This window comes from Haliotis rubra, unplaced genomic scaffold (genome assembly GCF_003918875.1).
Source record: "Haliotis rubra isolate DU_JTF1 unplaced genomic scaffold, ASM391887v1 Scf55, whole genome shotgun sequence".
Classification (NCBI taxonomy): Eukaryota; Metazoa; Mollusca; class Gastropoda; order Lepetellida; family Haliotidae; genus Haliotis; species Haliotis rubra.
The window spans coordinates 2,820,900-2,840,053 of record NW_025767246.1 but is presented as its reverse complement, the minus strand read 5'-3'; the positions used below and the strand labels follow the sequence as shown (position 1 = coordinate 2,840,053).

General features: G+C 38.6%; 1 protein-coding gene across 1 annotated transcript in view; it reads right to left on the bottom strand.

Annotated features, from left to right (window-relative positions):
* Positions 1–19,154, bottom strand: part of LOC124253712 (probable methyltransferase-like protein 24) — a 43,627-nt gene that overhangs the window by 3,384 nt on the left and 21,089 nt on the right. The window contains exons 2-4 of the mRNA XM_046687523.1: positions 6,948–7,063; positions 988–1,116; positions 186–260 (exon numbers count right to left, since the gene is read on the bottom strand). Coding sequence (XP_046543479.1) covers positions 186–260; positions 988–1,116; positions 6,948–7,051 — 308 coding nt within the window. The 5' untranslated portion in view covers positions 7,052–7,063. The remainder of the gene's footprint in view (positions 1–185; positions 261–987; positions 1,117–6,947; positions 7,064–19,154) is intronic.

Below are 19,154 nucleotides of genomic sequence, written 5' to 3'. Positions count from 1 at the left end.
ATTGTCATTTAATTTAGAAATGTGCATGTTTATCTTACCATTATAGCCACTTTTAAGACACATGCACGTACCCTTATATCAAGACATGCATCACATCCTATCATTGATAATTGTAAAGACATCCGTGCATCAACAGGTAATTTAGAGAACAAGTGGTTCATATCATGAATGTTCTGTGTACTTGCCTTGGATCAAACGAGTGAATTTCACACTTATATTCTTTGGCCATTTCGTCATCAAAACTGAAGTCATTGTTGATGCTGGAAATCAAATGTTACAAAAGTGTGCTGAAAAACGCGAAGAACGGTTTCTAAAACATATCTTCATAGTTTCAGTCAATTAAATTATCGAAATCAATCGAAGTTAAGCAATGTGTCCAAGTAACCCTAACAAAGGCAAGAGCGTTTTGAATGTCAGCTTCTTTATTTTGAGGAACACGACGTTTCATTTACTTGATGAAAGAGTAAGGAAACGTCGTTTTCATAAAAATTTAGAAACTGAAGTCCATAAAATTTATGCCTTTATGTGTATCACGTATAAATGCCGAATACTTTGCAAGTTATAAGACTAACCTTGACACTAATCAATTATATGAATCGTTATGACACTTTTCAAACTATTTCACAAACTCCGGTACTTTACAAACTACCAAAGCAAATGTGAAGGTAACTGATGAGAAAACAAAAGCATGTACCTTCATAACAGAAGAATATTATACAACATGTAAAAACCGTAAGCGGACTACATGCACCTACATAGAAAGGTACAATTGACAAAGTACATTAGTCTGTTAGTAAATAAATAAACCAAACAAGTTCACAAAAACAACAACACAATTGCATTACAGACAAAATGAAGTTCCTGACGATCTGCTGTCTGAAGAGCCACTGAAGATGGAAAGCTGCCTCTGTTTAGAGATGTGGCCAAGACAGCACAAACGTATTGTGACATATTCAGCTTGGACCAGTTCTGTGGTCGTTTTCTCACCCGAAGGAATAGACCAGGCACGATTTCTTTGGTTTGACGAGGGGGTCGTTACAGATCTCCCAGCCGCCATCTTGCTGATATCCCATTCTTCTCATGTCCCCACACGCCACCTGGATGTTTTCCACGTAACTGCAAGGTCAAGGTCACGTGTGAAAACAGTATCTCGCCATAAGTACGTTCAAGAGGTTCATGACGTTACAAGTGTTTGGGAGTAGACTTTCTTAATTGAGTATCCGGGATTCGAACCCAAACTCTCATAGTAAGCATCAAATGGCCAGCACACTTAGAAAGTGTAATCACAGATTTAACACTTCTAACATTTGACAACTTTCTAATAGTGCATTGTGTGTTAATGTCTCTACCGTGTAACTAGCCCGGTAAGGTCAAGGACATATGTAATACGTTAACCGTCAGGGCTGGATGTTCGCTATATGATTTGGAATCCCCACACTTCAAGAAACAAGGTCAATGTCATGGGTGCTTCGGGTTGCCGCCATACGCCACCTGGACGTTCTCCGTGTAACAAGTTTAAGGTCATGTATGATGCAGAATATCCAAAGATGTCCATGACATAGCAAGGTCAAAGTCAAATACATTACATTCCAACACGTCATCCCGACGTTCTCCACGTGTCATCGTGTGATGCTTAGTGTCTACGCTCTTCAATCATCAACAACATGTAGGTCAAGGTCATTCTATACGTTATCATTAAACAACAAACCAACCAATCATAAAATATGTAATACGTTCCATTTGGCCACTAGGATACTTTCATTAGGTCGTATAAGACAATAGATCATCTCCACAGCTGGGAGAATTTATACTCCTGATCACTTGATCATCTGATCCAGACTCGGTCGTTACAGACTGACATCATACAGCGGAGTGCGCTGCAATTCTAAAACAAGAGAGGCTGAGTGAGTTAGTGTGGTTTTACTTCACACATTGTACCCATATGGGGGATCGAACCCGGGTCTGCGGCGTGACAAGCTAACGCTTTAACCACTAGGCTACCCCACCACCCGTCTAAAACAAGAAGCAGAAACGAATCACTGTGATGACAATGACAACACAATGAGTGATGAAGCATTGTCCTATCGGTATTACCTGTGTATTGGTGGTCTACTTATCCGAATGACCTGGAATAGTAACTCACATGTATGACTTGCGTGATATTGCAAACTACAGCATATGGTAAAGGCATCTTTGTCCCGTTGGAAACTTAAAGTTTAAAGAATCAGTATGCCTTACTGATGTGCAAGGGGTTGGATATGTTCATATGATTCAATATAAAAGCGACAAAACCCTTTCCATATCATTAAATCTCTTCTAACAGCAGAGTCGATTGTAATATTCTGACTATATCATGAGCATGTGTTTATGAATTACTATGAAATTGTGATACTATAAGGTGTTCAGGTGTGAGAACATTCTGCCTGTCAGGTGGCAGTGGTCATAAACACATGCAAAGGCTTGTCAATTGTTCAGCTGAAAACAGCAAAGGAACGTACGGTAAAAGTCGCGCTCAACGTCTCCGTTATCTAAAATTATCCACTTGGTTGTATAGACATTACCTTCTTCTAAACTGATGTAAAAATCCATGCACTAAAGTCTATTGTGGATGAGTTATACATGTTTGAAAATACATTTTCGCAACAGATTTCTGGGTTATGCATTTCTTTTTGGAATAGTATATTTACACAAGCGGTTCAGGGATACTGGTAACATGAATATCACCATGGCTACATTATCGGAGATATCTCATTGCTGCCACGTAGAACGCCTGGCTATTTATCACCATGCCTTAGGTTGTGGACTTAAGATAACGCTAAACTCCCGCGTCTTCCTGTTTCCTCAGTACTTCCCCTACATCAGTGGTTCCTTAAACAATGGCTGGCTGAATGATAAGTTATGATAATAATAAATAACTTGTCCATTTATACAGCGCCAAACTCCACACCAGGTATGCTCATAGGGCTAACAATCAAAGAACAGCATATTATTACCCCGCATAAGCTGCGAGGTGCTAGAAAGTTAATAGTCACATGACCTATCCCAACGGGTACCCATTTTCTGCTAGGTGAACAGAGGCAATTTTGAACAAACTCACTTGCCTCAAGGTGAGACCACATGAGTCACATGTGCTTCGTTGTGGGGCAGGGCTGATGCCCTAGAAACTCACAGGAGTCAAGCTGCCAAACACGGTCACCCATCCAAGGACTCTCCGTGCCCAACGTTGCTTAACTTCATCTGATTTGTGACCTGAGCACTATGCACGGGACCACACACCACCACAGAGTTATGCCCACATGCGAAATGATTAAATCCAAATATTACGTGATCAAGTATTTGAGTTTAACATTTTACAGTTACATCTCGATTACTAAGTATATATGGTATTTGTAAAATAGTATGACCGGTAGAGCAGGATGTGCTTACCCTTTTCGCAAACACCGGGTGTCATCACTTATTTTCAGTGACCCATTCATATAATTGTCACAGCTATTTTTACATCAAAAATTGTTTATGATGATAGTGAGGACTGGGGATGTTTTTGCTCTGACGTTCAGTATTTAGAACCCTGTGTAATGGTTAGAACAACATACATTTTCCCAAGATACCTGACACCAGCTATGAACGTCGCGCTGTTTCAGGTATAAGACATCACACTTTAAACAATGATCAGACAATCTAGCATTGGCGTCGTGAGCATCCATCTACGCAATCGGAAACGATGACATGCATCAACCAAGTGAGCAAGTCTTACCACCCGATCCCGTGATTCACCTAAACCAGTGTTATCCCGTGTTATAAATACATGCATCGGTTACTGAAAGTCACACCGAACCCGGATCTTCAAGGGTCAATTTATCATAATAAATGGGTGCTGTTACGCCAACTAAGTCAACATTTAACTGACAGCATGAGCAGCGTAAGTTTGATAGCAATAAATTGCATTTCTTAAAATCCACGGGAAAATATGATAGCGCACATCAAAATCAAAATCACATTTGTATAGTGCTACATATCCAGAGTGCTGCTTACGTGCACTTAGTCGAATGCTCGTTTGAAGAAGATGGGTTTGAGACTAGATCGGAAACTGTTGATATTTTCGGTTCGGACAGATGGAACATCTAAGCTTTATGTGTGGCTTCACTTTTAAAGTTCAGGTTGCAGGCTTCTCTAACTAATAGGGGATAATCATGCCGTTCTTTTACAGCAAATAAAAGTGTTCTGCCGAATGATATTGGTATATTTCCTGCATTGCTTACCTTCTACATGGTTCTTCATCAACAATATTTGGGAACGTCCAATCAAATAATATGGAATATATGGTTGTTATTTTGTTTAACAAGAACAGCAACAAACAATGCTTTGTTTATTCTGAAGGTGTGTTCGAACTCATTTCAAAATTTAGATAGTATATTTAATTAAACCTGTAACTATACGGGCTATAGTAACTATGACTCTCTTAAGGTAGCCAAATGCCTTGTCATCTAATTAGTGACGCGAATGAATGGTTTAACATATTCCCACTGTCCCTATGTATAACTGATGTTTAGGGGGCGGTGGAGTAGCCTAGTGGTTAAAGCGTTCGCTCGTCACGCTGAAGACCCGGATTCGAATCCACACATGGGTACAATGTGTGAAGCCCATAATCCGGTTTAGACAGCATGCAAGATTGTAGAGCTGACACAGTTACCTACAACTAGAACTGGAGCAGCTTTGTCACTCTGATATACATTTTGTATCACGTGGTTCTCTAAACTACTGCACACACTGACAATAGAACATGTCAAAGTACACCCATACTGAACTAAGATTAGATTATCTTTGTCGGCAACCAGGTAGTTGTAACGCAGGATTAATTAGTGACAATACACACTTGGCCAACTCCTCGTCACGTGCCGGATTAGACAGCGCTGATTACTGTATAAACACATATCGGGGCGGCTCATTTCATGCCGAGATCCGGAATTGACAGCTGCCGGATTGCAGAACCTTTAAATGATGATAAATGCACTAGCCATGGACGGGACTGAGATTTTATGCCGGTGTTGACAACTTGCCGGATTGGAAAGCTGCCGGTTTTGACAGCTTCCACTGTAGTGATAACGTTTTCACCAGAAATAGAGAGACATTTATGGTTTTACAGATTGAACAGATTACATTTATGCATTACATAAACCTGTTATATATCATATGTTGAAGTCGTCATTATTTAAAAGAAGAAAAACGTATACACGTGTGTTGCACCTGCCACACACTCAATTCTCCTGTAAGGAGACGTGTGTGTTTGTGTGTGTGTGTGTGTGTGTGTGTGTGTGTGTGTGTGTGTGTGTGTGTGTGTGTGTGTCTGTCTGTGTGTGTCTGTGTGTGTCTGTGTTTAGCCTAGTGGTTAAAGCGTTCGCTCATCACGACGAAGACCCGGGTTCAATTCAATACATGAGCACAGTGTGTGTAGCACATTCCTGGCGTTTTCCTGGTGATATTGCTTGAATATTGCCTACAGCGGGGTAAAATCATATTTCCTGACCTTATCGCTTGCCTATCACCACGCAGAGATTATGGTTGATAACCTTTGCAAGCTGGGTCAACATGCTGATAGGCAGTATTTGTTTAGCACTAAGGTTTAGCATTTAGTTTGGAGGGGGTCAGGGTGCTCACTGGAAGTGCTCGAGACAGTCCTATAGGGCTACCAAAGACGGCATCGTCCCAACGTACAGAATCAAAATGACCAGATCAGAATTGGATAAAGATCGATATTTTTCTTGTTAACCTGAGAACAGTGGTAACCGTGTCCCAGGATCATTGAATAAGTCGTGGGTAATCCTCGCTTTGTGAGTCTTTAATCTTCTTGAAACATTTATATATATTTCATGACCTACATAGTGTTTCAAGCCAGTGGCTAACCGCTTAGGTAGAAAAAGACTCTCAAAGATTCAAAGTTCAATCAGTATTGGAGATGTATATACAAAAAGGTATTATGATGTATATTTAAACGATACCCCTGTTGGTTTTGTCTTTGAATACATAGAGAATTCAGGACATGTAAACTGTGTATGCCATCTGCTTGAGCCAATGAATTGAACTATCTGTTTAAATGTGAATCTTTCAATGATCTAGATCCATTTTTGTTTCAATTAAACATACACCTTTCCCTTATATCAACATATTCCAGAAATGTGAAGAACTAGAAAAGTAAACATAATCAAGAACCTTGCCAAAGTACCTTTGGATGAGATTGTATTGTATCAACTGTGTACAAAGCTTGGTTCAGTTGTGTGTTACTATATAAATGTTCATATAAATTGTCAAGCAATATGTCTTAATGTCGCCAAATATTTTGACAGCATAAACGACATCGTGCAAATTGAGATAAACAGTATTTATGTACAGAAACTTTTCACCAAATACCATCTTCTGGTATGATTGAGCCAATGAACTTCTACTCTCCAAGCAGATGCTCCAGCATTAGATCAAGGAAGTGGACTCATTCATAACAGAGACTTTATGTATCAACATCTGAGATGTGAATGATCTTTTTGAGAAATACATGAAAAGTGACTTGATACAATAATAATCTGTCGTCCTTATCTGCGATGAAGATTAGGCATTTGTCTGACCTTATCTGTGATGAAGATTGGCCATTTGTCTGACCTTATCTGTGATGATGATTGGCCTTTTGTCTGACCGTATTTGTGATGAAGATTAGCATTTGTCTGACCTTATCTGTGATAAAGATGAACCATTTGTCTGACCTTATCTGTGATGAAGAATAGCCATTTGTCTGACCTTATCTGTGATAAAAATTGACCATTTTACTGACCTTATCTGTGAAAAATATAACCAGTTGACTGATCTACTTTCATGGGATTTCTGGTGTCCCCGGCCGTGATATTGCTGGAATATTGCTAAAAGCGGCGTAAAACTAAACTCACTCACTCACTCTCACTAACCTGTGATAAAGCTGGGCCATTTGCCGGATGTCAAGCTTGCGTATCTCTGATTTAGTAGGTAGCACGTGGCCTCGTTGACAATCCCTGCTGACTGTAACCGGCATGAACACGATCTCCTGGGGTGATAAATTACACCAGTTTATATGCACAGAATATTTGACTTTTCAGGTCAAATGCTTTGCTTATCTCGTTCTCTGACAATTTTGGTAGTTTCATGAACGGCCAAGATCCGAATGTCAACTTTCACTATCCACTCTGATAGAAAACACAAAGCTTCACGATGTTATTCTTCAAGCCATAGTATCAACCAGGCAGACAGAAGAGTTATCGTTTTCGAGTGAGATATCATTGTTTCAGATTAATGCTATATTTTATCACTTAATACATGTACAAAATTGGCTTCCACGTGTAACACGCGTAGTTGGACATTGTTGGAGATATATTTCTTCAAGTGTATAACTGATTGCTTAGCAATAAACGTTTGCTTCTGATTTTCACTTAACTAATTGTCACGAACGTCAGCAAATAGGGTGTGCCTCTTTACACAATAAATGCAATTCTAACAAGGGCTATTTTTGTTCATTGTATTAATGTATTGTTATCTTATTGTATGATGTCATTGTATTGTATGACTACATAAATGGAATGATGCTTCACTCGAAATATGTACATCCGTACGTTCTCATCAATATGCTCAAACATGGGTGAGTGTGAGTGAGTTCATATTCATCGTCACATCGGCAATGTTTCAGCCATATCGTGACGTGAACAAGTAATTATAATAATAATAGGCCATTTATATAGCGCCTTTCCACGTCACAGGGATATGCTCAAAGCGCTTCCTGAGCTCAAGTTACAACTATATACAGTTGGCAGGTACGGATGATTGGAAGTCACTTGTAGCGAAGAAATAGATGAGTAATTATCAATAACATCAATATAGATCAATAATATTAGAAGCTATAAAACATAATCACATGAAAAATGAAACAAGCATATGGTGACATCACATACATGATAGCAGAAAAACTGAAAACATTACAAGTATAATGGCACATAACAAATATGGTGACAAGAAAATGAAAATATTACAAGTATATGGCAACATTACATACGCGTTAACAGGGAAATCACAAGTATATTGTTACATTACAAACATGATACCCCAAAAAATGAAAATGAAACAAGCATATGGTGACATTACATACATGATAACGAAGAATTTGAAAACATTACAAGTATGTTGGTACATAACAAATATGTGACAAGAAAATTGAAAATAGTGCAAGTATGTTGTCACATTACAAACATGATAACAAGAAGAATGAAGACCTGGATCCGGTTGTATCATTGCTTCATTAACTAATGTCAACATTAAACCCTAATGATACATTAAATCCTTAATGTATCATTAGTTAATGGCAACATTAAAAACGGTTGTATCAAACACTTATTAGTGTATCATTAACTAATGACGTCCTAATGTTAATGTTGTCATTACTTTCGGGGATTCCCCTAAATATTTCCCACAATTCCCTAACGTAAACAAGTACGCGTTGCTTCCTGTCGTCTGTCAAAATGGCATCGTTACCGACTAAATTTCGTAACAGAAACAAAAATTTCGACAGCTCTGAAGTTCAGTTGCTGGCGGAGCTTGTTGAGAAACATATCTCAATATTAAACAGCAAGCTATGCAGCACAGTTACCCACGAAAGGAAAAAAGCAATCTGGGCAGACATCACAGCAAAAATTAACGCCCTCGGAGTCTGCCAGAGAACAACAAAGGAAATCAAAACAAAATGGACAAATATGCACCAGACGGCCAAAAAAGAATACAGTTCAAGACAGCTGGACATGAGGAAGACCGGAGGAGGACCCTGTATTGCCCCACTATCAACGACGAGTGAGAAGATAGTGGATATTTATAAAGATTGTCCCAGTTTCACTGGACTCACGGGGATCGAATCCTATGATTTAGTCACGCCAATGGGTATGTCGCATTAATTCAATAAAGTATCATTATATTGTAAGTGTTAACACTACCTTTCATCATACAGCAAATATATGATCTTGTAAGTTGTAAATGTAATTGAGCATGGCGATCGGCAATGGGATACTGCAAGTATTTGATGATCATTTATCAAGATAAGTTAAAAAACAAACAACAAACACCAACCGACCTTCTGTTACTCCTCATTCAGTAAAACTGCCTCTTGTGATAAAACTGCACTGTTACAATTTAAGTCATCACTCATTCATTCTCCGAACGGCAGCCATTGTGAAACGGAAAGGGGGGCAACTCTCATTACCCTAATCCAAACCATAATATACAGTTCATGTTGTGTCTATCTACGCTAAGTTCAAATCTCCCCTGAGATCATTAACATTCTTCATCTTCAAATAAAAGTTTTCTGTAACACTTTCATATCTGTTTGAGAGTTCCTCAAGAAGACAGCGAAAATAACCAGAAACAATGTATCACAACAGCAATGGTGTTGTTGCTCACCTGGTTTAAGATTTTAAAAAATCATGCCATCAACTTTCTATCATGCTATCACAAGTAGCGTATCATTAGTTTATAAATTAAATAATTTCATTTTGTTATGAGGCCAGTTATAATAACTCCGGTACCAAACTCAAAAGAACATAACACATTTGCACAATCATAAATATTTGGCCTGTTGGGACGGAAGATTCGGTGAGGGTTTTTTCGTACAAGATTTCATCACTTGTCATGATTTGGGAAAACTAAATCTTTGAAAATAGTGATGTTATGTTACTCCGAACACAATGAAATTTGTTACCTTTCTTTATATATAATTTTCGCAAGAACAAAATCCGAATGACAAATGCCGTAAGTTTAGCAGAACAGAGTTGTGTCCCTTAACTGTTGGTTGGTGTATACCTCTCGCCTATTTTCATATTGTATGTACTAGTTATCGTCACAATGGGAAGTACTGTAGTCAAGTGAGCAATTAGCTTTCTTTAAATACAGATACTGCGGTCGCACAAATAATCGGCTCCCCTTCGACCCTAAATCTCCTGGCACATGCTCTTGAAGATGTCCCTAGTCAGGAAGCCGCTGTGCCCAGCTGTTCCAGCTCACAGCTAAGGGAAACACCTACACCTGACGAAAGAAAAACCATGGAAGAGTATGTCGTAATTGGAAATTTTATGAATTACAACAGTTTTCTACATTTACATTCCGTTTAATTTGTCAACAGTGGCATTTAACGTAACCATATACAGCGGAGAGACTCAGCGCATACATACGGGGACTTGTATGTTCCCCTATATTCAATGATGCAAAGCAATTTTCTTTGACTTCAGGCCTATGATCCCGACCGCGGATACTTCCAGGCATGTCCCCCCGCAAAAGGAAGATCAGAGCGGATGACCTCACCCAACTTCAGTATGAGGTCTTGGTTGAGCAGAAGAAGAAAATTATGCAGCAGACAACCTACTATGAACTAATGAACAAGAAGCTCAGAATGGAGCTGGATTACATGATGAGCGATAACTGAAAAAGACAAGTTCATGTTTGAAATATTAAAACAGTTCCTTCAACAGTTATTTCCATAGTTTGCTACACTGTGTTCTCTATTTTGCAGTAAGAAAACTACATCGTATCTTGTCAGTTGAACTTTACTAATATAGATTGTCGGATGTTCTTAAAGGATGGAGGGACGGTGGGATAGCCTAATGTTTAAATTGTCCTCTTGTCACGCCATAGACCCGGGTTTGATTCCCCACATGGGTACAATGTGTGAAGCCCATTTCCGGAGTACCTGCTGTGATATTGCTTGAATATTGCTAAAAGCCTCGTAAAACCATGAGTTGACACCGTTGAGGTGAAATTGGCACTACACACAGGAAAATATATTTATACTGTAATATAACACAAGGGTAAACAAAGCTCGGAGTACGATACTCCTTTGAAGACAATAGATTTTGTCCAAACATTTTCTCTAATTGTAAGTTTGTGGGCACTTGCGAACTATGTTATCACCATCACAGTTGAATATACTATTCAGATAGAACATAAAGTCACGCTCCATTCTCAAGTGTAATATTACAGTTTTGGCAGATTGAACATTTCAGTGAGTGAAATAGTGTCTTGTGATGTAATCGCGGATGCTTCGACCATCTTCAGGACCTGTGTATTGCCCTTCTATGGTACTGTCGTCCTCTGCATCAACATCCAGCATGGGTTCACGAAGAATTATCGCAAGATTGTGCAACACGACACAAGCACCTGTCAAATATAATGAGATTCGTCTTAAAGCTGCACTGTGTTAGCTGTCTAGGCCTGTTAATAGGCTTTAAAACCAAATATTTTATCAGTATTTAATTTCTTAATTCACTTTATTTTAAAACTTTGTCTGTAGTAAGTATACTAACCAATGATGGTGCAAGCTCTCTCTGGGCACATCCTGATTTCTCCGTGGAGAACATGGAAACGCCTCTTGAGCCACCCAAATGCCCGTTCTATAGTTGACCGTGTTCGTTTATGTGAAGAGTTGAAGCGCTCTTGCTCGGGAGTAGATGGCTTTAGATACGGCGTCATCAAATACGGACGACATGCGTATCCACTGTCACCGAGAATAACACCATCCTGTAGAGTGGTATGATGAGTTTCAAGGTGTTGCCGTACATTGCTCATCTTGAACACGTGGCTGTCATGCGTGCTGCCTGGCCATCTCGCCACTACGTTAGTAAATTTACCTATACAAATACACAAAACGATCAATTTTAGTATAACTATGTGGAATCACTGCACCAAGTGCATATAGCAACCACTGCGAAATAGCTAGAAAAGTGCTGAGCTCGGCCTCAAAAAGCAAATGCTGAAAGCTTATCATCATAATGTTGTTTTAAGACGCTTACTTCGATCATCATTGTAAATGGTGTCATGTTCGAAACGCATTTTCTTTATTATAAGGCCGGAAAGACATGTACATTTATATGAAATGCGCTGGGCTTACGATGGTATCTGTTCATAATTTATCCTAACACTAACGCACCTTGGCTGTCACACACCGCTTGAACATTGATAGAATGGTAACCCTTCCTATTGACATAGGCAGGTTCGTTGTCTGATGGTGCCTGTATCCGAACATGTGTCCCGTCGATGCATCCAATGACTCCAGGAAATCTGGATAGACTGTAGAATTCCTTTCTTATGTCTCCAGAAGCACTCTCGGACGGCCAGGTAACAAATCTTGGCATGAGAGACGCAATGGCAAGTGAAACCTTCCTAACAACTCGTGAAGCTGTTGATTTGTCTATCCCTATTGTATCGCCAGTGATTTGCAGGAAACTTCCGCTTGCAAAGAAGCGTAGAGTCACCAGAACCTGATAAAATGGTTAAACAGAGGCTTATGACACGCTTCACCAAAAATTATATATTTCTAGAAAGCTGATATCAACGTTATTATCTATTTCGCTGCGTTTCAGTAAGTAAAGTGGTAATTATGGCTACGTGTATGATTCAATAATAATAACAACGTCTCAAGGTTGGGATCGAACACGCAAAAGTATTCACTTCAGTGTGCACGATTCATTTACTTCACGTCTTTAGAGTGACTCCCCTTTATTACATTCATCATGGCTGACTGAAAGCGTATCCTTTCTGGTATGAAGTGAAACTGGTCCATGCTTTTTCAAGAGTTCCAGTCGTGAATTATATTCACAAGGTTAGTTTCTTTATAAACTGGGTAATATGTTAACAGATGTGTCTGTACCAGCACGCACGGTAGTGTGCAATTATACGCAAAACTAGGTTGTCCATGGAGGCTGGGATATGACGCTATGAACAGTATGATGTTTTGAACCAAATTAACGTTTCTGAGATATTAATAACGATGTAATAATTATGAAACATTCACCTGTAGTTCAACATTCAGTGCGTGAGATCTTGCAGATTGTGGCTGTAATTCATCTCTAACGAGATCGCAGATATATCGGATGCTCGGCTTCCCAAAACGATAGCGTGCTCGAACTTCCTCTTCGGTCATTGATTCGAGGTGCTGAGTTCGTTGTCTGAAAACACGGTCTTTCCTTTTGCGTCCTAAGCGCTCAAATAATATGTTGGCAGCCATGTTTGTGTTAATGACGCTCTAATGATACCGCAGGACCTTCATTAAGTTAATGACGCGCTAATGACAACACGACGTCCTTAAAACGTTAGTACAACAGAATTTAATGATACATTAGTTAATGAACGTTTAATGGCACGTTAATGCTTCATTAAAGTTTGATACAACCGGGTCCTGGTAATATATATTCAAAAACTTATGACTACGGCGCGACGACTCAACAGCACAAACTTTGCTTTGCTTGAAATTGAAGGCGTTATATAAGGGTGTGTGTGTGTTTTAAAAGTGACCGTCTTTACAATATGACGTTTTACGTCAAATAATAATTTTCAAGAAAATTCAACATTATCAACTTTTGTTGAAGAAAGAAAACTGAATTCTCTATGGACTGTCGAAGCAAATTGTTCTGTTAAAAATATACCATTGAAGGCAAGACAAAGTGGGTGCAGAACCAATGTCATGCAAAGAAGAAAAACACACTCAAATAATATGGGTTCTGTCACCGGTGTCGTGAAGCATTCGGGCTCCCTAATATGCGTCAACACGAGAAAAAACCATTAAATCGTTATCATTTCCCAAGAAACACGCATACCTACCACAAACAATGCCACGGTGGGTTTTAATAGTAATGGCTAATTATAAAGCGCCTGTTTCAACACACTTGTGCATGCTCATGAGGCTAACACATTATTACCCCGGAGGTGTCCTCCCATTTGTGCGAACTCCCAGTTGTGAGACACATTAATTAATGCTTCAGTGCACATAGGTGGTGTTTCCACATCCCCACAATGAAAGTGGGATCAGCCCAGTTGTTAAAGAGTACCCACAGGAGGCATAGTTCATTGATGAGTTGATTAATGAAATAGATTATCAAAGATTTTATTTACAAAGAAGAAATAGTTCATTAAATCTTTTATTTATTCAGAAGAATATGTAATTATGAGAACACATCTTTATTGACTATTATGAAGTTTGAAAGTCATTTTGGTTTAAACATATTTTATTATCATTATCAAAGTGTTTAATTTTTAAGGACATTTACTGGAGTATGTTAATCAATTTATCTTATAAAGTTTCATTAAGTTACCTCCAAAAGATTCAGTTACATAGCAAATCAGTAATTAGCTAGGGTTAATCTATTCTATCAGACAGGGGAGAATGGTGTGTTTTCTTTGTTAATTACCTACTCCACTGTCTCATAACTGGGAGTCTCACAACTGGGAGTTCTCACACATGGGAGTAGACCACCCCGGATAACCAAAGGTGCCTGTGAGGCGCTAGAAGGTTAACAGTCATATGACTCATCCCACCGGGTACCCATTAATTGTTGGGTGAACAGAGGTGAACAAACTCACTTGACAAGGGTGAGACCACATGTGTCACGTGTGCTTCGTTGTGGAACAGGACTGAAAAGTCCTAGAAACTCAGAAGTCAAGGATTGTCCGCGACCAACGTTCATCACTTGAACTGATTTCTGACTTCGGCTCTATACGCAGGACTATGCATTACATCACCGAATTCAAAATTCAGGGTGCCGATCCCATTTCGTAGCGCTACGACATTCTTAAGTCTTTGGTAAACTATAGAGTTACGACAGGTCGTAACGCTACGAAGACTTTGCGGATTGGGACCCAGGGTAGACTTAGCCACTAAATGCAAAGCTAGAATAATCAAGCGATATGTTTCTAGTGATATTGTTCAAAAGGTTTTACAGATTCCACATGGTTTCCTGAAGTGCTGTAATGATTGTGTTTAATAAAAATGTACAAGTCACGAATTATACATGGTTAAAAGCAATGATGTCAAGTGATTGTAGTTGGTAAGTTAACTTAAGACCGTTGCAGGACTTTTTGAAAAGTGTTTGCATAAATCAAATTGAATATTTATGGCTGCTGCAAGGTGTATCATTAACACAAACTCTGATTCTCTGAAGTTGCGACCCTGTGAAGTGATTTATGTGAACTTGTCAACCTACCAGTGCTTGCTCCCAGAGACCCTACGATGTAATGAGTTTTTACCATTGATGTGTATATCCGGCTGCTATTCGCATACATGAACAGAAAACAATTTGAACCGAGTGAATCAGTCAGTTTTACACCGCTTTTAGCAATATTCCAGCAATATCACGGCGGGGGACACCAGAAATTGGCTTCTAATATTGTACCCATGTGGGGAATCAAACCCGGGTGTTTGGCGTGAGGAGCGAACGCTTTAACAACTGGGCTACCTCACCGCCCCTCGAAAACTTTGGACTACTGCGCGCCGACTCAACAGTACGAACAGAGCAGTTCATTGTTGAATTTAAAGTGACCGTCACTTACAATACATTTCGTTCGACGTCAAATAATATTTTTCAAGATTCTTTTGTCAAAGAAAAAGAAATTGAATTCTTTAACCGCTAGGCTAAAACATAACCCCACCCCACCTCATCTAAGTTTCAATAAATGAAAGAAAGTTTAGTCATAACTACACCGTAAAAGGTATGACACCCAGTTCATGTTCTCATTGTTCTTGTTGATGATGATGATGATGATGATGATGATAATGATAATGACGACGATAGTGATGACTGTTACTATAATTAAGTTAATAGATCAAAATTTATTATCGACATATACCTACATAGTGTGTTGCCATTCGGAAAAAGATTTTATATCTGTACCCATTGTTGTCATATCTGTACCCAATGTTGTCATGAAATACATATTTTACTTACAATTTGTTTCTACTTCTTTACAAACACGCACAGGGGCAATTCAAACACCAAAAACGATTTGAACACAACTTGGTTCTTCCTATGCATGGGAATACTATAAAAATATATATTCTGAAGTCATTCCAGTACGTTGAACAGTCATTATGTGCAAAGGTAATGCATACCAATTGGTTGTTATTAAATAGATTTGCATAAACTGTGTACAATTTGAATCATATTCCCAATATTGTGATACCCGTGAAGATCCGGGTTAGAATTGGTCTTCAGTAACCCATACTTGTCGTAAGAGGCGACTAACGGTATCGGGGGGTCAGGCTCGCTGGCTTGGTTGACACATGTCATCGTATCCCAGTTGCGCAGATCGATGCTCATGCCGTTGATCACTGGATTGTCTGGTCCAGACTCGATTATTTACAGACCGCCGCCATATAGCTGGAATATTGCGGAGTGCGGCGTTAAACAACCACAATTGTACAATCGACTCTGCTTTTAGCAGAGAATTCGAGTGGAAAGATCTTCGTCGCTTCTATTATGGATGAGAAGAAAGATCTTGTCGCTTCTATTCAAAATTCTCTCTGTTCACTCAGCAGAAAATGAACAGTACCAAAAAAGCATGCCCCTACGGCATGGAGTTCAAAGCTATATACATGTAAATGGCCAATTATTCTTATTCCCGAAGGGAAAAGACAAATCCTTCCATGGAATAAAATCTCCTTTTATTGCATTAATGCAGATTATTATACATGTATATGGTACTACCTAACTGACAATTCAAACATATGATTTTAATTTGCGTTGGCTTCTTTGTTGAGTTCAGGGAAATCGCCATTATTGTAATCCGGGAATCTTAACTACTCTCGGTGAATCTTCACATGATATTTGATAAAGCGATCCCAATGTCATGTCGCTTTGCCGGTCAGTAGCCCATAAGCGTCAGCTTGTATTACCTGCGTTTGTTAGTTTTGTTTGTTTGTTTGTTGGTGGTCTGTTTGTTTGTTTCTATATGGTGGTGGTCTGTAAAACATGGAGTCTGGACCAGACAATCCGGTGATCAACAACATGAGTATCGATCTACACAATTACGATGATGTGTCAACCAAGTCAGGCGATCCCGTTAGTGGCATTTTACGACAATGTGTGGACGAATCAGGGCTAGGGTTACATGTTGTAATGCCACTTATGTGTGTATCTGTCAATGAATAAAGGTTACATACAGTAATGCCTCTTTCTGTGCTTGTGAAAAACGAATCGCGTTTGAAAATTAACACGCCTTTATATGTATGTAACCAAAGTTACATAATGATACCCCTTTCTGTTTATATGTCAACGAACCAAGGTCACATTGCAATATCCCTTTCTGTTTATATGTTGACGAATCAAGGATACATTGCAATATCTCTTTCTGTTTATATGTCGAGTAATCAAGGTTACATTGCAATATCTCTTTCTGTTTATATGTCGACAAATCAAGGTTACATTGCAATGTCCCTTTCTGTTCATATGTCGAGTAATCAAGGTTACATTGCAATATCCCTTTCTGTTTATAAGTCGACGAATCAAGAGTACATAGCAATAACTTTTTATGTATGTATCGACGAATATTAGTCATTACTACTTCCCCTTTCTGTGTTTGTATATATGAATCAAGAGTATTAGGCGATACTCATTTCTGTTCATGGACGAACGATTCAAGCTCCTCTAGTATAGAAAGGTATAGTATAGTATGTGCAGACGAAGTTATATGGTAATTCCATACTCGCTCACTTACTCATACAATAGTACGGTAACCTCTTTAGTCATGATCTCATTCATACAGACCTCACCGTCCAAACTACTTACATGTAACGTCTAAATATACATAGACCCTCTCCATAACGAGAAGGAGTTAATCTGGATGTTTCACTTTGATCATCACTGTCCAGATAAAGACGGTCTCACAGTGTATCAATATTGTTTCGATTTCATGATACAGTTCACATATACTACCCATCAAAAGTTTAGACTCACTTAAAGCACTCACTATATGTTATGTATATGTATGTGGTTACATCGAAGATGAATTTCTCCACCAACTTGGGGGAACCAACTGAAAACCTTATGCAGATGAATTGCACAAGGATGATGCTTCAAATTGCGAAAGGCATGAGCAAATGTCGTGCATGTGAACAGATTCGTTTTGGTGTAAAGTTTTGTTAAGAATTCGCCAATTTTCACAGATTTTAATCATTTACTGAACTCATGACAATAATCTTTTCAATGTTACGAATATGTTTTACAATACACCAGTTCATAACTAAACAGTACCTTTAAACAGTATGGAATATTTTGCAAAAAGCTAGTTTAGAACAGTGGACAAGTAAGTGGCTACATTTACACTAGTGAGTCTAAACTTTTGATGGGTAGTATATATTGCCCATAAAGAGAAACAACAGTCTTTAACATCATCAACTTCATGAGTTTTACCACCGTCAACTTAACATCATAAGCTATTTCAACACCATCAACTTAACATCATAAGCTATTTCAACACCATCAACTTAACATCATAAGCTATTTCAACACCATCAACATAACATCATAAGCTATTTCAACACCATCAACTTCCATCGTAAGCTATTTCAACACCATCAACTTCATCAGTTCTTCCACCGTCAACTTAACATCGTAAGCTATTTCAACACCGTCAACATAACATCATAAGCTATTTCAACACCATCAACTTCCATCGTAAGCTATTTCAACACCATCAACTTAACATCGTAAGCTGTTTCAACACCATCAACTTCCATCGTAAGCGTGTTCAAGGCCAAAGTAACCTCAATTAAAGGATATACAATTTCGCGTCCAATACGCAGAGATATCGAGAAGTGTGCATTAAATTACGAAGGACAAATAAATTTCTAGACATGCCATTGGTATCAATTATATTCTTTTTATCTAAAAAGAAATATCCTTAAAGATACATAAAGTATCATCTTAAATTGAAATTCCCCGCTGTGGCTAACGGTTTCGGAGCATGATTGACATGAACACGTAACCATTTTTCGCTTTACATGATTTAGTTCTAGCCATATTGAATATGGATACATTTTTTGTACTTTGAAACAAGACTAGAAAATGTAAGATATACACACTATAAGACGTCAAAGGGTATATATATATGCTTGATTTAAATGTAACGTCATATCCTAAACATCTGTGTTACAAATTGTGTTAAATTCCTTGTTTTTCCTTAAGTTTTCAGATCCATAATTAATAAGCAAAGTCGATAGTACGATTGCCATGGATACCTGTGTGTAAATTACCTTGCAGTAGACATATTTAGACGAACGATACTTACGGAGTAATACAGATTCCGTATTTACATAGTAATATCGATTTCTTGTAAAAACG